At 42.8% G+C, this 16,326-nt stretch overlaps 1 protein-coding gene across 2 annotated transcripts in view; it reads left to right on the plus strand.

Annotated features, from left to right (window-relative positions):
• The window catches only part of nkd (NKD inhibitor of WNT signaling pathway naked cuticle), a 243,428-nt gene that overhangs the window by 174,143 nt on the left and 52,959 nt on the right, over positions 1-16,326 (plus strand). Inside the window, exon 1 of one of the 2 annotated variants that reach the window (XM_083139340.1) lies at positions 5,270-6,288. The exons of the other annotated variant lie outside the window; for it this stretch is intronic. Coding sequence (XP_082995466.1) covers positions 6,225-6,288 — 64 coding nt within the window. The 5' untranslated portion in view covers positions 5,270-6,224. Of the gene's footprint in view, positions 1-5,269; positions 6,289-16,326 lie in introns of those variants that run through there. 2 annotated transcript variants of the gene reach the window in all.

Raw genomic sequence — 16,326 nt, forward strand, 5'->3', positions numbered from 1 at the left:
CAGTGCTGTTAGCTCTTAATCAAAGTTAATGTTATTGGCCATATTGTCATAATTTGCAACAGCCCTTGAAGTGGAAAATATAAGGTTGAGGATATTTGCTCCAACTTTTGGTTTAATTGGGAAATGCTCCTATGGTTTAGCATGGTAAGAATGAGACAGTTTGGTGATGAAAAACTTAATTGCGGAATTTTGAAAACTCATATTCTTCGTATATTTTTTTTTAATAGCCGAAACACCTCGCACCAACACCAACAACGTTACACATGGACGTCCGGAAGGAGGGGGGGGGGGGGATCGCCCCCCAATGGAAATGAATGTTCACCTAATATATGTCACACATAATGTCATTTCAGTCAAAGTAATGTATGTTAATTGAAGACTAAAATTGGTAAACGCTGTAAGTGCCACAATAATTCAAACACCGTTTTCCACGTTAAACTGTGCAATGTGGCTGGTAGCCCTCTAAGTAGTTCAAAGAGCGTGTAAAGAGGTCACAAGTGTGAACGTTCTTACGGGCTGATGTGCTGAACAATGCGATTTCCCAACACTTTCGCTTTTGGCACTTACAACGTTTACCACTTTTAGTCCTCAATTATTATACGAGCGTTCAAGGAACATGGTAATTTCAGACTGAAGCAGTGTTTTTTGAGGGGGCATCGCTATTAATGGGGAAAATATGCCTCTTTTGCTCGACCCTGGAAAAAATCCTGCGGACGTCCATGACGTCGCGACACACAGTGAAAACCACAGCTCACCCCCAAGCCTGCACCAGGCCATTTCGGTTCTTTCCTTTCCTCGGCACATTTCCTTGTCCATCCGCAAATCTTTCTTGCGCTCCTTCTTCCATTCCAGATCATATATTCTGACATCCCGGGACTGAAACTTGATCCACTCTCATTGAGGCGCGGTTTGAAGGCCACACCGGTGACGACCTTGCATTGGCCGAAGCAGAAATCTTCACCAAGCAATACTGCAAGGTTCTTCTCGGGCGGGATCGCACAAACAAAGTAAGGGGAAAAAAATAAAGAAGAAAACGTAATTTGCAAACAGGTGTGAAAATTTGAGGGTGGGGTTACGGCGCCAGAAAGACGCTGTTCTCAGTTGCAGCGGAGTGTTGGGATGAGAGATTTACAACGGCCAAGGTTTACCGTCTGATAAGAAAGGAGGGAAGGGGGGAGACTGCTTTCTCTTCCGTATCCAGGCATTCGTGATGTCGCAAGAACGGCGTTTAAATCGATACCTGGGACGTGCTCAATTTACAAACGATGCATGCAAAAAACTGCAGGCATTGAGGTGGATGTCACCCCAATTATACTCAGCATTTCTGCGACTGGCAGATTAAATTTACCAAGTTGTCGCAACGACACTGTAATTAGATTCCTCACTTTTTAAGAACACCCCTCACCATTTCAAATGGAGAATTGGAAATTTTAATTCGAAATTTGAAAAATGTTACCAACAAATGTCACCATAAGGAGAGTGAAAAATGCGACAATCGACATTTTTTATTTTCCTACTTCCATCCTTAAGCTTCTAAGGATTTCAAGCAAAAATCATCATACTTTCGATTTGATTTGATTTTTGTTACTTGGCATCGTTTTGTGCCACTTTTAGTTAATCGCGACGATAGAGATGAGTGGTGATATAATGAGATTGATTAAGCGACACTCACAAAGAACACCCATGCCCAAGGCGGGATTAGAACCCGGAATCCCTCGCGTCGTAACGCGGTATGCTAACCACTCCACAATAGAGCTCGGCAACACACTTTCGCGCTCGACACTGCCCTGGTCTAGAGAATCGAATAGATTGATTGATTGATTTAGTTTATTTTAATTCGCTTCTTTGGTTAATCGCGACGTTGAAGATGAATGATATGATGAAATTGACAAACCGACACTCACAAAGAACACGCATGCCAGGTTTCGAACCCAGGACTCTTGGCTAGAGAATCAGGAAACGGTGTTGGGACTCGACACACTGTACAGTGGGCGCCACCTAATGAAACACTCTCCCGCCTCCGTGGCGGAGTGATTATCGTAGCGCGCTACGACGCCAGGGGTCCCGGGTTCGAATCCCGGCCAGGGCATGGGTGTTATTTGTAAGTGTACCTTCTTCAATTTCATCATATCATCACTAGTCATCATCTTCGCGATTAGCCAAAAGTGGCAGAAATGCAAAGTAAAATAAACCAAATTAATCTAATGAAAAGCTCCTTAGCTGGGCTAGGATAAGTTTTGATTGCAATGACAACAATGTTTGTTATTAATTCTCAATCCTTTACCATGGACGTCTGGAGAGGCGGGCAAGCGGAGGCCACGTATCCCCTGGAAATTAATGTTACCATAGGTCCAGTCACGATTAGCCTTACTGTGCATAAAGTGGACTTAAAGCACCAATTAAACTCAACTCATGTCAGTCACAGCAATTTATCTTAATTATTGGAAAGCTGTTGCAGGAGCATGATAACTTCAAACTGGATGAGTGATTTTTTGAGAAAAACTGGAAAAAAAAACCTTTGCTTAGCCCTTCCTGGAAAAATGCAGAGAAACAAGTTTCACGCAGGGAATTTGTATGTTGATTTGCTATGCGACTGATGCTCACTTCGAAAAATATATCGTCTAAATATTACAGATGTAAGATTGGTTGGAACAAAGATTTCTTAATGACTGTGGTATGAAACCAACCCTTTGAGGGGGACTGGTTCAGCTCGGATCCCCCACCCCACGGGATCTGCGGGGCCCTTATCGCCTGTAGGTGGAGGTGTGGGTCTTCCCTGCTTGTATGGAGGCTTCATTGCGGTGTCGTACTGTTCAAAGTAGCTCTATTTCTGGGTGGTTCGTTTTTAGTTTAGCTCTGTTTGATGTTATTTTGTAGTGTAAAGGGCCGTTCTCAGGCCTCAAATAACTGACTATTGTCCATTTTTTTCCACTACGAAGTGGATGTAAACAAAAGCACGTGTTCTGGAGAAAGCCAGTGCAGCCCTATTGGTGGATTCTGGCAATAGTCCCTCCGCAGACCTTTTGCACCCTGATAGATAGTCCATTCAATGCCGTCTTGAAACTAGAGTAATACAGCATTGTATGCTGTTCAAAGCATTTACTAGCCTTATCCTTGTTTATGAATTCATAACCATTCTTTAGTAAAGCACCTATGGTGACATTCACTCATTTAAATTAACGAAATTCCCGCTACTTGTCCGTCACTCCGTGTTGTGCAGTGTTGCAAATTCGCAATATTAAGTACAGTCTATAATCTTGAAACACAGGACTAGACAGAATCAGAAAACATGATTTACACTGACAGTAACTGACATGGGAATCTCTAGATTACACATGTGTTGATGTATATACCACAAACACGCACACACTACTTTCAACTTCATGCGTTTTATCTAGAATGGTAAAATCAACACACTGCAAAAGATTGTAGCGAAACCTTTGAGAAAGCCAAATTGCTTGGTGCAAATACAACCAGTGATGCTTAAAATCGTACGGAATATTAGTTTAGCATTTATTAAATGATCCACCTATGCTTCCTTTTCTTACTTCCCACATAAAACATGCTCAGATTTCAGGAACCTGAATTCCCCCAGCTTGTCAAAGAAAAATGCCAGATGCATACACTGGCAACTGCTTCCAGGAAGGAATTTGTAGAGGGCGGGGACACAAGCTTTTGGCGTTATAGATGGGCAAACTGTGCCGTTCAGTGTTGCTACCCGACCTCTATAGAAACATCGTTACAATTCGGTAATATTCCAAAGCTGTTATCGTATCTAATTGCTACATAGCCAACTTCGCAACTACAAAGTTTTATTAATGTTCCAACACGCGTGTACGTAATAAGACATTCACATTTCTTGTATCTAATTCATAAGGGAAAAACTAACATAGTTGGAGACACTACTTCTGGTGGTCAAGAATCTTCCGAAACACTATTACCCTCAAGCACACGGCTATTTATAGCTTTCCTCCCCTCGACCCTGCAAAACCTGCCCTCCCTTGCCGTGTGGTGGTTCTCGAGATTTTGCGTAGTGTTTATAGGTTGTAGTAAGTATCATTGAATGTTGATGTGGCTTCAATGGCAAGTGTTACAAAACATCTACATTTGAAACCTTGAGCAAGTGGCGATACCAAAATTGCGGGGAATCCAGAGTATTGTGTTGAATCGTTAACTTCTGAACAGGTGTCTTAAAAACAAGGATTTATGCGGTCCGCAAGGAAATTCAGCCGAACAAAAACGCGGATGGCACATTTTAGCCGATTTTGTACTTGCTGCCGTCAGCAGGAAAGTGGATGTTTGTTTTTCATGGATATGAGTTTGTCTACGCTGGTTAAATTATTTCATGATTCATTTGGTTTATTTTACTTCGCATTTCTGCCACACTTGATTAATCGCGAGGATGAGGATGAGTGATGATATGGTGAAATTGATGAAATAACACTCACAAAGAACATCCATGCCCAGGCCAAGATTCAAACTCGGGACTCCTGGCGTCGTAGCGCACAGTGATAACCACTCCGCCAGCTGTGTGAATTCTTCTTACATGGTATATTACCATTGACGAGAACTGACATCGTAAGTGTTTACCTCTATTTTATTATATTTTCTTCATCTCTCGTATTTACAACAGTGTTCATTTTAAAAACTAATATTTGCACATTTTTAAAAGCCACTTTAGTTTCGAAACGTTGTGAAAAATACTGACACTGAAGCTAACACGTGCGCTAGGAGGGAGGGGCAAGTGCTGGCGAATAGAAAGTGGGCACCGCGCGCATTAATACAAATTTCGGTAACTTATTGGCCACACCTACTTCGTTTTAAAGCTGGAAACAGTATAGCGCTTTTCGGCTTGGCCAAACCCAAGGCGTGGTGGTTCAGTCCATGGACTTTCACGCCCCTCTCTCCAACAATGCTTCGTTCATTTTCCATCGTCCCCTCGCCTGACAGTCCTCGGGGAATAAGCCATGAAGTACAGTGAAGAGCGGAACAGCAGGAGGGCCGACAGATAATAGCGGTGAACGTCGGCGAGTTTGAATCAGTCGAGAAGAGAAGGCAGATGCGTGAAGCGTGTGGTTGTGTGCGTGCGAGTGTGTGGAGCAAACACAAGGCCTGGCATTGAGCGTACCAACGGCGCTGGAACGAAAACTTACGAGACCGAAACAGACAGCTGGATTGCAGCGGCGCGTAGCGGTACGCTTTGGAAATAGCACAAGCCGAGGGGAAGTCTTACCCATTGCCCCTTCGTTGTAGTACGAGATTCGTACGCGGGTAGGCGCTGGCGTTTCTTAGAGACTTGTTGTGGATGGATAAGCGAAGGGGGGGAATCCGAGGAGGTTGTGGTGGCACATTTTAGTTGTGGAAAGCACCGCGTTGCGAACGGACAGTGTCACGCAAGGAACAGTCAGGATAGTTTCTCTTGTCAACAGTGCAACAACGCTGGGAAAACGTAGCGAGAAGTGCGGTGCTGTCAAGTCAAGGTAGGGACATATGCATACAAGTGCAGTGGAAACTGTGAGCTTGTTTACGTGACGTACACAAAGCACAAGTTTTTCGTATCCTCATTTCGTGTTTTTTTCTCCTCTCCGACGAGCCTAAAGCGATCGTAGGAAGAGAGGAGAGTGTTTTTGTAGTGAACGAAGTTCGTGGTGTTTCTTAGGCGCTGCTTCGACAAATTTCACTTCGCGCTGAAATGCTGTTCCTCAAAATTCGCACCGAGAACTGTGTTGTTGCAGAGCTCTTTGAAGGAACTGTATAGAAACGTAATGTTTTTTCCTTCCCGCGTGTAAAACTAATGGGGTAGCCACGAGTTAAAACACATTACGTGCAAGATAGAGAGGAAAACAAACTTGATACACATTCATTCCAACGTAACTTCGGTCCAGAAACAATCACTAGTCATAACAAGGGAGAGTGAGAGAAAGAGAAGAATGATAAAAGTGCCGCAAAGTATATTAACAACCGGATGCTGAGATACGTGTGTTTTGTGGTGCGAATGATAGTGATGGTGCATTAGTGTGGTTGCTATGTGACGCATGTTTCCAAGGAGAGAGTGGAAAAAAAAGAGATCGAGTTTCTCCCCCAATAACGTAAATGCCGAAAGACGCGTGGGGACGGTACACATCAGAACGGAAGCGCTTCCTTTCGGCATGTAGCAGCAGCGGTGTGTGTGTGACTTCAGCGATCGGCATTTGTTTTTCATCATCCTATTTATTTCCTCACCCATGGCGACCAACTTCGTGAGGTGGTGGAAGACGAAATTTTTGAATGGATACAAGCAGATCACAGGTAAGCTCCCAAATACCATGTCTTTCGTAGTTTTTTTTTCTTCTTGTGTCGTAATTCTTATCCATTGTGGCTTACATTCAGAGCATCATGTATTCCAGACGGGCATGTTTTGACTCTTTGACATTTAATTTGCATTTATATAGCTTTTGATACACTAAGAGAGCCCAAGTATGGGTGTTTGAAGTTGTTTAAGAGTACCTACGTATTTCTATCGCCTTTGTAATTAAGGCAATCTAGACATTGAAGAATTAACTATAGTTGTTTCTGGCGTTTTATAATGAAAGTTACCTTTTCGACGATACCCGCAATAAAAGGCAAAAGAATGATAGAGTATTCAAAAACATTGTCGATAGGAAATAAATAAACATTCTCACATATTCTGCAGGTAATGGTATAGAGAGAGTACTAAGATATAGCCTATATATATATACTGTATATAAGGAATCAATGACGTACCAAAGAGGGCGATGGTGGGGGTCATAACCCCCTTTGGCCCAGCATTTCTAAAAAAAAAAAAAAGAAACACCAATGGCAGGAAAATATTACAAAATGACTACTAAAAAGTATACGCAACCCCCCATCCTTTCGAAAATTCGGGGCACGCCACTGTAAAGAATGGGTACGTCTTAATTGAACGCAAGCAATGTGCCCTATCCTTACATTAATTATAATCCTATTCTTAGTTAATGCAATTTGTTGCAATTTTTCTTGGGGGTAGTTTTCGAAAAAGTAACTAACCATGGATGCCTTCTAAAAAGCAGGAATTTGCCTGGTAAACTCGCTAATAGCTGTGGCCCCGGAACAGGTATTATGGGATTTACTCATCTGTTTGATGATTTAAATGATATTTCCTGCAGAGAACAGGATAGTCAAAATAGCAATCAGAGTTCGATTCTCGGCGTGGTACTCTAAGTCAAATTTTGATTAAATATTTATTTTTACTATTAAATACGTAGTACTCTGAGAACTAAACGCTAATACGATGCCATAGTGTTATTGTTATTCATGCATAAATTCTACCCTGTACGTACACTCGCCTCAATTAGTACTGCAGTTTGTTTCTTTATACAGCATATTTGTAGAAGATACAATTCAGGTGTATCAATATACGCTGTGTAAGACACAACTTATTACTAACTTCGTTGACCCTGTACATGCTGTAGCGATTCCATTCTATGCGCCGATCAGAAACATCACCAATAAGTTTACGAGGAAATTTGCATCTAACTGGGCTATTTGTTTAAACTCTGTCCGCGCCGAGGCGGAAGAGGCATATCGCTGATGTATAAACGCAGTCGCCGTCGTTTTATTTGTCTGCCGACAATAAACGTTTGCGATATTGCAGCACGAGAAAATCGTGACCCAACAAGCTGATAGCCTACTCGTGGGCTATTTGCGCACGCTTACTGGCGTGGTGAGGTGTCATGGCAATCTTGAGCTAAAGTTTGTTATCATTTTTATATTCTCTTTTTTCCCACACAAAGTTTGTTAGCGACGACGAGGACAATAGATTGTTATGCATGGGCAGTGGCGGCGATTAGGGGGGGCGAGGGGGCAGTTGCCCTCCCACTTTTCGCCAATGTCGCCTTCGCACTATGCTAAATCTTATATACAAATGGAAATATACTGTCTTTGCCCCCCCCCCCCCGTTGTGGAACCCAATCGCCGCCACTGGGCATGGGCGTAACTTGGGACAAAACTTTCAGGGTTAGGATCGAACTTTTGGCTTATGAAGGGGGCCCAGAATCGAAATGTTATATATCCCATAAACATAGCACCCAGAACTACTTTGTTAAATAACTGTTACATTTGCAAAATAGTAAAAATTACTCATCATCTTGGTTCTCAGCTCCAAGGAGGTTAGACTCGGTGGAGGCGCATAGTGGTCCGGATCCCACTTTAAACTGTAGGTCCAGTCTCGATTAGCCTATCTGTGCATACAGTGGACTTATAACCAAAAGACCCAGGAGGTTAGAAAAGTACCATTAGCTTGTAAATTTTAATAAACCTGAAAAAAAGTTTGGGGAGGGGCCAAGTCCCCACTTGCCCCCGCCAAGTTACGCTTATGGTTCTGAAAATGCGAGAAAGTAATGCAGAAGTCTTTTAGTTTTACTTCAATCCTGTTTATGCTTCGGATGATGTACATATATATTTTTAGTTAACTGAAATGTACCATTATGGGGAATCGACTGTGCTAACCACCACGCTATCGAGGAAGCATAACTAAATGTACACTCCTGTTCAGATAAAGTGGCACGCACTTAGCCTTATCAGATGTGCCACTTTATGTGAGCTGGAGTGTACAAACTCTTATAATATGGTGTAGGGACAACCGCCCCTCTCCCAGAATCTCTTACTTTGTGAAAGGTAAATTCCATTTCATTCTGAAAACGTACGCAACTATTTTGAGGATTGCAACCAAAGAGAGTTCTCAATAGGTTTCTTTAGTTTCTTAATTACTTATTCGGGTTTGTTTTATTTAAGTTTGCTTCTTCCACCTCTGTACTGGTGTCATTTTAAATGTATTTTCCCACCCCCTTGACGTGTTCTAGAAGTTTTTAGAGCCTGCGAACCCCTGATCTTTACATTTAGAATCGTGTTAGACTTATTACAGAAGTTTGGCAACGCCGGCCGGTCCTACCCTACCCTACAGCGGCTTCTCATTCCACCAGATTTCCCTCTCCCCACGCCATTCCTCGCTATTGGCCGCCGAAAAGCCGCCTGCTTTGAGAGTCCAAGAACCTGGTTCCCCACTTGGAAGGAGGCGCCGGGATTTTTCTTCCTCGAGTTGGGACTTGGCTTGGAGAGAAACAAGAGTCACGTGAAGTTTTATTGTAGAGTTGATAGATGGGAATTAGTTTGCTGGCCGTGCCGCCATGTGCGCATCGAGAAGACGATTGTTTGCGTTTACGGTCATTCATTGCAGCTCCTCGAACAAGGGAGAGCGTTCGGCTTCATTCTTGCACTTGCACGGAAATTCTAACAAACGAGCAATAAAAAATTGGATGTGCAGTGAGCATGTCGATACCCGCTCATAAAAATGATCAAACGTTTGAGGTGAAATTCGCCGCATGTGAGCATTAAGCCTACGCAGATAAGATAATGTACATGACGTCATGAACGTCCGCAGGACTTTTCCCAAAGAGGGGCAAGCAAGGTATTTTTTTCCGGGGGTGGCAAAGGAGGCATGTTTTCCCCATAATAGTGTTGCCCCCTCAAAAACACTCAGTTTGAAGTTTTGTTCCTGCAACGCCATTTCAATAATAATTGACAAATTACTGTGACTGAAATGGGGTAAAGGCGGCCAGGGGCCTGGTGCTGATCACATCACCCCAACCTTCGGCCGTGATCAAGAAAGTGTGGGGCCCTAACCCCACACCCCCTTCATGACGTGGTGCATAGCACAGAGGAGCACTTTATATTTTATTTTACCTTTATGGTTACATTAATTTTCCAGGGGGCTTTGGCCCTCCCTTGCCCCACCTTCCGGACACCCATGCATGACGTGATGGCCAGTGTTGAAATTTTCAGCAGTACCTCAAAGTCAGGCACAGAAGAGCTTAGCAATTAACGAAGTTTTGTCACTGTGGTTTCATCTATTGCCCCCTTCCCCCATAGTCTTCTTCGGTGGAGTTTTGAAAATGTTGAAAAAATGAGGTCATATCGATATTGTGAGAATTCCAGGTCTTCCTCAAAATTACCTTCTCTTGACTAATTGCTGTAGAAACAGTGGAAAAGTATACAGTAACTTCTGGATTAGAATGGTCCTATTGATAGTAAATAAAATCATTACAATCCAGAAGTGTCCCTGAGTACATAGGCTGTCGCCTTGTATGCAGCCGGAATGAAGCTATTGCAGTTATACAGACAGTACGGAGACGAGGACTAGGATGCATAGTGATTGGATGAAATTGATAAGAGGGACAGTTCGAAGGAAACACCCGTGCCACCCGTGCTCAGGACACGAATCGAATCCGAAACCCTTGTGTGACAAGATACAAGAACAAGATTGTAGTTCAGATAATGAGATGAGAATGAGATAGACTTGTTCACAATATGAGACGAAATTGCGTCTTGTGTTGGTACCATCCCTGTGATGGGAATTCATTTAGATCAGTTGAATCATGAGGCCATTTGACCATATTCGTTCTGTCAGTTAAACTTTTGGTTGTTGGTTGTTGACTGACATTGCCATTCTACCACATGGTTTGAAAAATCGATTATCCTCATTTACACACACCAGCAAGTCAAGACGATTACGAACCAGGTAAATTGCCCAATTGTTGTTGTCAGGCTACATGGCCTGCCAATAAAAATCATTTTGCCACCCTCCCCCAAATGAAAATGTCGATACACGCGCTTCAGAAAGCATAAAAAACGAATCGCACGTGGTAAGTACAGCATATCTATATTCTTAGGATTCTGTTATCTGTGCGTCTTATCTTGAACACAGCCTTTGTCAGTGTATAAATTGAGGTGTATGTATTATGTACACTTGCAGTGTATGTGTAGTTGAGACAATGGGCAATCGCAAATATTTACCATACTTCTTTTATAACAAAGTGTCCTTTGGTTACTATTCTGTTTTGGTTATTCTCCGTCGCTTTTCTACTCTCTACGTTGATCGTGACGATGAGTGAGGATTCATGATGGAAGTTATGAATTACATAAGTAAAAAGAGGTAAACGTGTCCCTCTAGATTGTGCCATATCATGAAAAAACAAGGGGGTGGAAGGTCGTCACGCGATGTCGAACATAGTGGTGGTGATGTGATCAACACCATGCTCCGGCCTCCTTTACTCCCGCGCTGAAATGTATAATGGGACGAACAAAATGACAGTCATGTCTTCCTCAGGATCCGACCCTGGGACCACTGGCCTCGTATACGTTAAGCACTTTGCCAGAGATGCTGGCGCGATATTTTTTGGTCTCGACAGTGATTCCCAAAGCCCTTGAACATTGCACACCCTGTATGCGCGACAGGGTGATATCCCAGAAACCCTCGACCACAGCTCAATGAGAGGGAAGCATGGCTACTAACCTTGAAACGACTTCCTCCTGTCCTAAGGTTCGTACATCACGCTTTTTCCAGGAAGGAAAGTCTTGAAGAGTTTTTAACCCATTACTATTTTCAATACGGGATCGCCTTGTAGGTTCCGTGTGCTGACAGATAACGAAGCCGCCCCTCCATTATACTCCCCCTACATTCCATTGAGATCCACTGGCGCTGGTCGTTTGGAGAGGGGGAGAGAGGGAGGGTTCTAGTCGCCGACCTTTTCCTTTGGCAAGTCTCCAGCAGTCTTTCCTTTGAGATTCCGCCGCCTCGAGATCTTGTGAGCCGAACGCCGACAGCGTTGCCACATGGAGGGAAATTTCCCTTTTTGCAGGGAAATTTGGACCGATTTTTAAGGGAAGAGGGAACTTCCATGAAAAATACCAAAATTTCAGGGAATTTTGTTCAGGTTTTGTTTGGTTCCAGTTTTGTATTCCAAATTAGTGATTGAACAAACACAACTGTACATTCTTGCTTCACCTGGGTTCGAACCTGGGACATATGGTCTGGTAGTAAGTAGGATTGTTATTATAATGTATGTCATAATTTTTTAAACATTTTTCATATTTACGAACATGGGCCAAAATAAGGTATTACTGCTACTACTAGTACTACTAAAACTAGTACTACTACTACTTATTTTTGATTGACTGAGTGATTTGGTGTTTTAAGTCCACTTTATGCACAGTAAGGCTAATCGGGACTGGACCTACAGTTTAAAGTGGGATTCGAACCACTATGTGCCTCTATCGGGTATCGAACCCGGGACACCTTACTTATTATTATATATAATAATAACCCGTGGCTCGACAGCCCTTGAAGGGCCTTGGCCGATCTGCCGACTGTCAGTCTCCTTCTCACAATCCTACCTAGAGATGTGGAGATCTTCAACCGTTATGGGATGACGTGGGATCAGCACGTCGAACCCTCAGTCGTTATAGGAGATATCAGAGACCGGGTTACGCTACTCACTCGTAGCTCCCCAATTTCCTCACGATGGTGGGTTGCCACCGGCCCTATATACAGGCCGATTGATTGACTTGCTTTATTTTACTTCGCTTTTTGAGCCACTTTTGACTAATTTTCGAAGATGAGGATCAGTAATGATATGGTGAACACTCATAAACATCCATGTCCAGACCGGGATTCGAACCCCTGGCGTTGTAGCGCGATGTGCTAACCACTCCGCAACGGAGGTCGGCTATATACAGGCCGAGAACCCACGCGGACTCGAACCCGCATCGAAGTTCAAAGCACAGCGCACTAGACCGGACGACCACGGGGGAGGACTATTATTATTACTGCTATTATTATTGTTATTATTTCTTTAGATCAAGGGGAAAATTGGATGAAAAAGGGAAATTTTACCCTCACATTCTGGCAACACTGAGCGCCGGTCGTCTGTAAGGTTGCCACGCATCAGAGCCCTCCATCATGTAAGTTCACGCATGCACGCACATACTGCCTCAGCCGCTTTCGCAAAGACAATGAGGGGGTTCAGTTTTCAGCCCCCCTTTCTTATTTTTGTTTTTAGATTTAGTATTTTTAACCACTCCGGATGACATCGGCGTCATATGTTCACATCTTCCCGCCCACCCCCCTCCCCCCTTCCACAGTTTTCTCTACAAGTCTTTCTTTCCGTCCGCACGGAAGTCCAAATAGCTTTTTTCCGCCCGGTCGTCTCGTCTGTTGTCACAATTAGAGGCTCTGAACTAACAAGAGTGTGTTCTTGTTGTACATCCTTTCGTGAAAAAGACCATATGTTGCTCGCATGTAGATGGCGATAAGGTACCTCGAACATATTGGTGTTCTTGATAACACCTCGCAATCAAAAGTTTCCTGGTTTGCAACCGATTGAATCTTTAGAAATACAATTTCATGCTCAGCTGCAGTATCTAAGCAAACAAAATTTTATTTTGCATACCCAGTGGACTTCTATTTAATTCAAACTCCAAGGGGACACAAAAGAGGTTCGAATTATCCAATCCAAATTTCGAATTATCAAAAACAACACGTCATTAAAGATGGTGTCAATGGGAATTAACTTCTGTTCGAGTTGAAGAGAGTCCAGTGTATAAAACACCTCTATTTCGCGACTTTTTAAAAATATTTTTGAACGTTACCATACCTTTATATCATTCGGCACATTGTTGACTATGGCCATATCTTCTTCGCCTTCTGGAACCAGCGACAGGCTGGTGAAGCATGACTTCAGAATGTTTTTTCCAGTCTTGTAGTTGAATTATTGTTCATTGATATTATTATTTTAAGTTCACTTTATGCACAGTTATGGTAATCGGGACTGAACCTACAGTTTAAAGTGGGTTCCGATTCCGAACAGATATCCACAAGGACTCCTTGATTACAAGGCGGCGACGTTATTACTACGCCATCGGAGAGGCCCAGTGTGTTTACAGTATGATTTCAGTATGTCTTTATTTCCAGTGTTGTACTTGTGTGTGTAATGTGTATGTAGCAGTTTTTCTATATGTAAACAGTCCTAAAAAAATGGTCCAATCGTGGATTTACATTTCGGCAGATACGAATCAAGTTATTGGGTGTGTATATTTTTTTCTTATGAGCTCGCGAAGTGTTGCGCGAGGATTTTGTTGCTGAAGTCACGGTGAGTAATTGACGTGCTGCCAGACAGCCCGTTACACTCTCCCCGTTTCGGACAGAGAACGGGATGAGCGAATCCGCTGGCTTACCCAAATCACCGACGTGTGACGTTGTTTGGTCATCCACACTGTCTCATCCGTGAAAACGTTGCCAACTTTACCTTGGTGGAATTTTTGTTGCATTTTTCTCATTTTACGTCGCTCATATTTGAGGAGTATCTCTGAAAATAACACCCGTGTTCGATTTCGGAAGTGGGTGATTTTCAGATAGCGATTTTTCCGTTAAGTGTACCAGCAACCTAAGCGGCTCTGAGACTTAACCAATCTCTTTCATCGCCCATTGAAGCAGGATTCGTATCTTCATTGTTCCCAAATCATTGAGGTTTTGCTGTTGAGGGAGTCTACGATAACGAACGAAAGAAAGAATAACTGATACCTCTAGTCCAGGAATCGAGTAAGATAGGCTAATCGGGACTAGACCTACAGTTTAAAGTGGAATTCGAACCAGAATCCTTTGATTAGAGGACGACGAAATTACCACTATGCGCTGTCTACACACAACACTTGGACCAGTTAATCCATACCCAATATCACAATATGTTTCTTTCCCCGTTGGCAAATATGCAGTTGCAACTTGCATCACCCTGATTAGTTGTATAGATGACTTGTTCATTAAGAATAACGCGGTGACGGAGAATAGATTCGTATTACGTTCACAACTATGTTAACAAAGATATAGTTGAATATTTCTCTCACTCCCCGCTCCCCGAAACCACTATGGTATAATTCAGAATTCTGGAAAAGAATCCTTCTAGATTTGATTGATTGATTTAGTTTATTTCACTTCGTTTTTCTTCCGCCTTTGGCTAATCGCAAAGATGATGAGTGATGATATGATGAAATACACGAATGGATACTCACAAACACCCATGCCCAGGCCGTGATTCGAACCCGGAACCGCTAGCGTCGTAGTGCGATGTGCTAATCACTCCGCCACGGAGGCCAGATAAATCCTTCTAGAGCATTCAAGTGAATCTTCTTCATACGATTTGCTTTGTCGAGGTAGTTAAATGCAATAGAAAATATGTTTAGGGCCCGCACGAAACTGTTAAAGATAACAAACAATAGCGAAAGATAAATCGCGTGAAGATTCGTACCAATGGCGTAGAAAGAATTCTAATTACATGCATTTTTTTTAGAATTTGGAATATGATAGATATGTAAAATGTTGACAAAGTTTTCGCTGAGACGACACAGCCAAGCTAAAGATAAAATTTTCTATGTGCAGTTGCGGAAGTCAGCAGTCCGTGAGTGCACAAGGAAAGCACAGCGACGCGGGTCAAAATCGCTATCAGCGCTGGAAATCTCCATAGCCAGCAAGCTGCGGGTTCCTGGAAAGCGAAGAAAGTAATGGTCATTGAAGTGTGAAAGCTTATCGGCGGCATGTGTATGCATTGTCTTGCCTTCTGTGTACTCGCTGCACGCAGATTTTCTTGTTCCTTAAATAGCTAAGCCTCCTTTGTGGTTGGTCCCCGACAAGGAGTGATATTCCCTCCTGGAGCGTGCACAGGGACCGCCTCAGCCCTGTCCGGCCGTTCACCTCATGGTCGCTCATTTATCAAGGCTTGGCAAATTTCGAGGAAATTCATATATCTTGAAAGTTGGTATTGTCATTTTAAATATGCTTTCCGTTGTTCGAAAATGGGTATGACATCAGGGAACAGTAGAAATTGAGATGTGGGCAGAAAATACTTTCCCTTCGGTTTCTTTTGCACAGATAGGCTAATCGGGACTGGATCTACAGTTTAAAGTGGGATCCAAACTGCTATGTTCCTCCACGAGGTATCGAAGTTGGCATCCTGTGATAAATTTCCTTCATGGTTGTACTAAATTTTGGAAGCAATATCAATCATATCAAGGTGCAGGGTGTTTAGTCTATAAAGTATACCGTGGATATTAATACTAAAAATTTTGATTCGGCGAACCTTAGAAACCACGTGCCGAAAGTTCATTCCATTCTGTTGTGCACAGATTTGGGTACTCTTCTCCAATATCTGGCAATGTTTTGAAGCATTTCACCAGTTACATTCTGGATTGCAATGTTCGTCTTTGTTGTGGGACTACTCCACTGTGATGTTCTTCAGATAACTCCACACGAAGAAGTCTGGAAGTATGTGTATTCGGTATCACTTTATCGCTGTATAATCCCCGAGTTTAAGTTCCTAATCTTCGACAACAATGGAATAAGCAGTCAGTGACTTTGGCTAGCTATTCGTCGCGATGAGTTTTTGAAGTACGTAATTGTTTGTCTATATCATAGAGAAGTGTATGATATGACCCTGTTTATCTTCTAGGTGCTAATTATGT

This window comes from Lepisma saccharinum, chromosome 17 (assembly GCF_977018435.1).
Source record: "Lepisma saccharinum chromosome 17, izLepSacc3.1, whole genome shotgun sequence".
Taxonomy (NCBI): Eukaryota; Metazoa; Arthropoda; class Insecta; order Zygentoma; family Lepismatidae; genus Lepisma; species Lepisma saccharinum.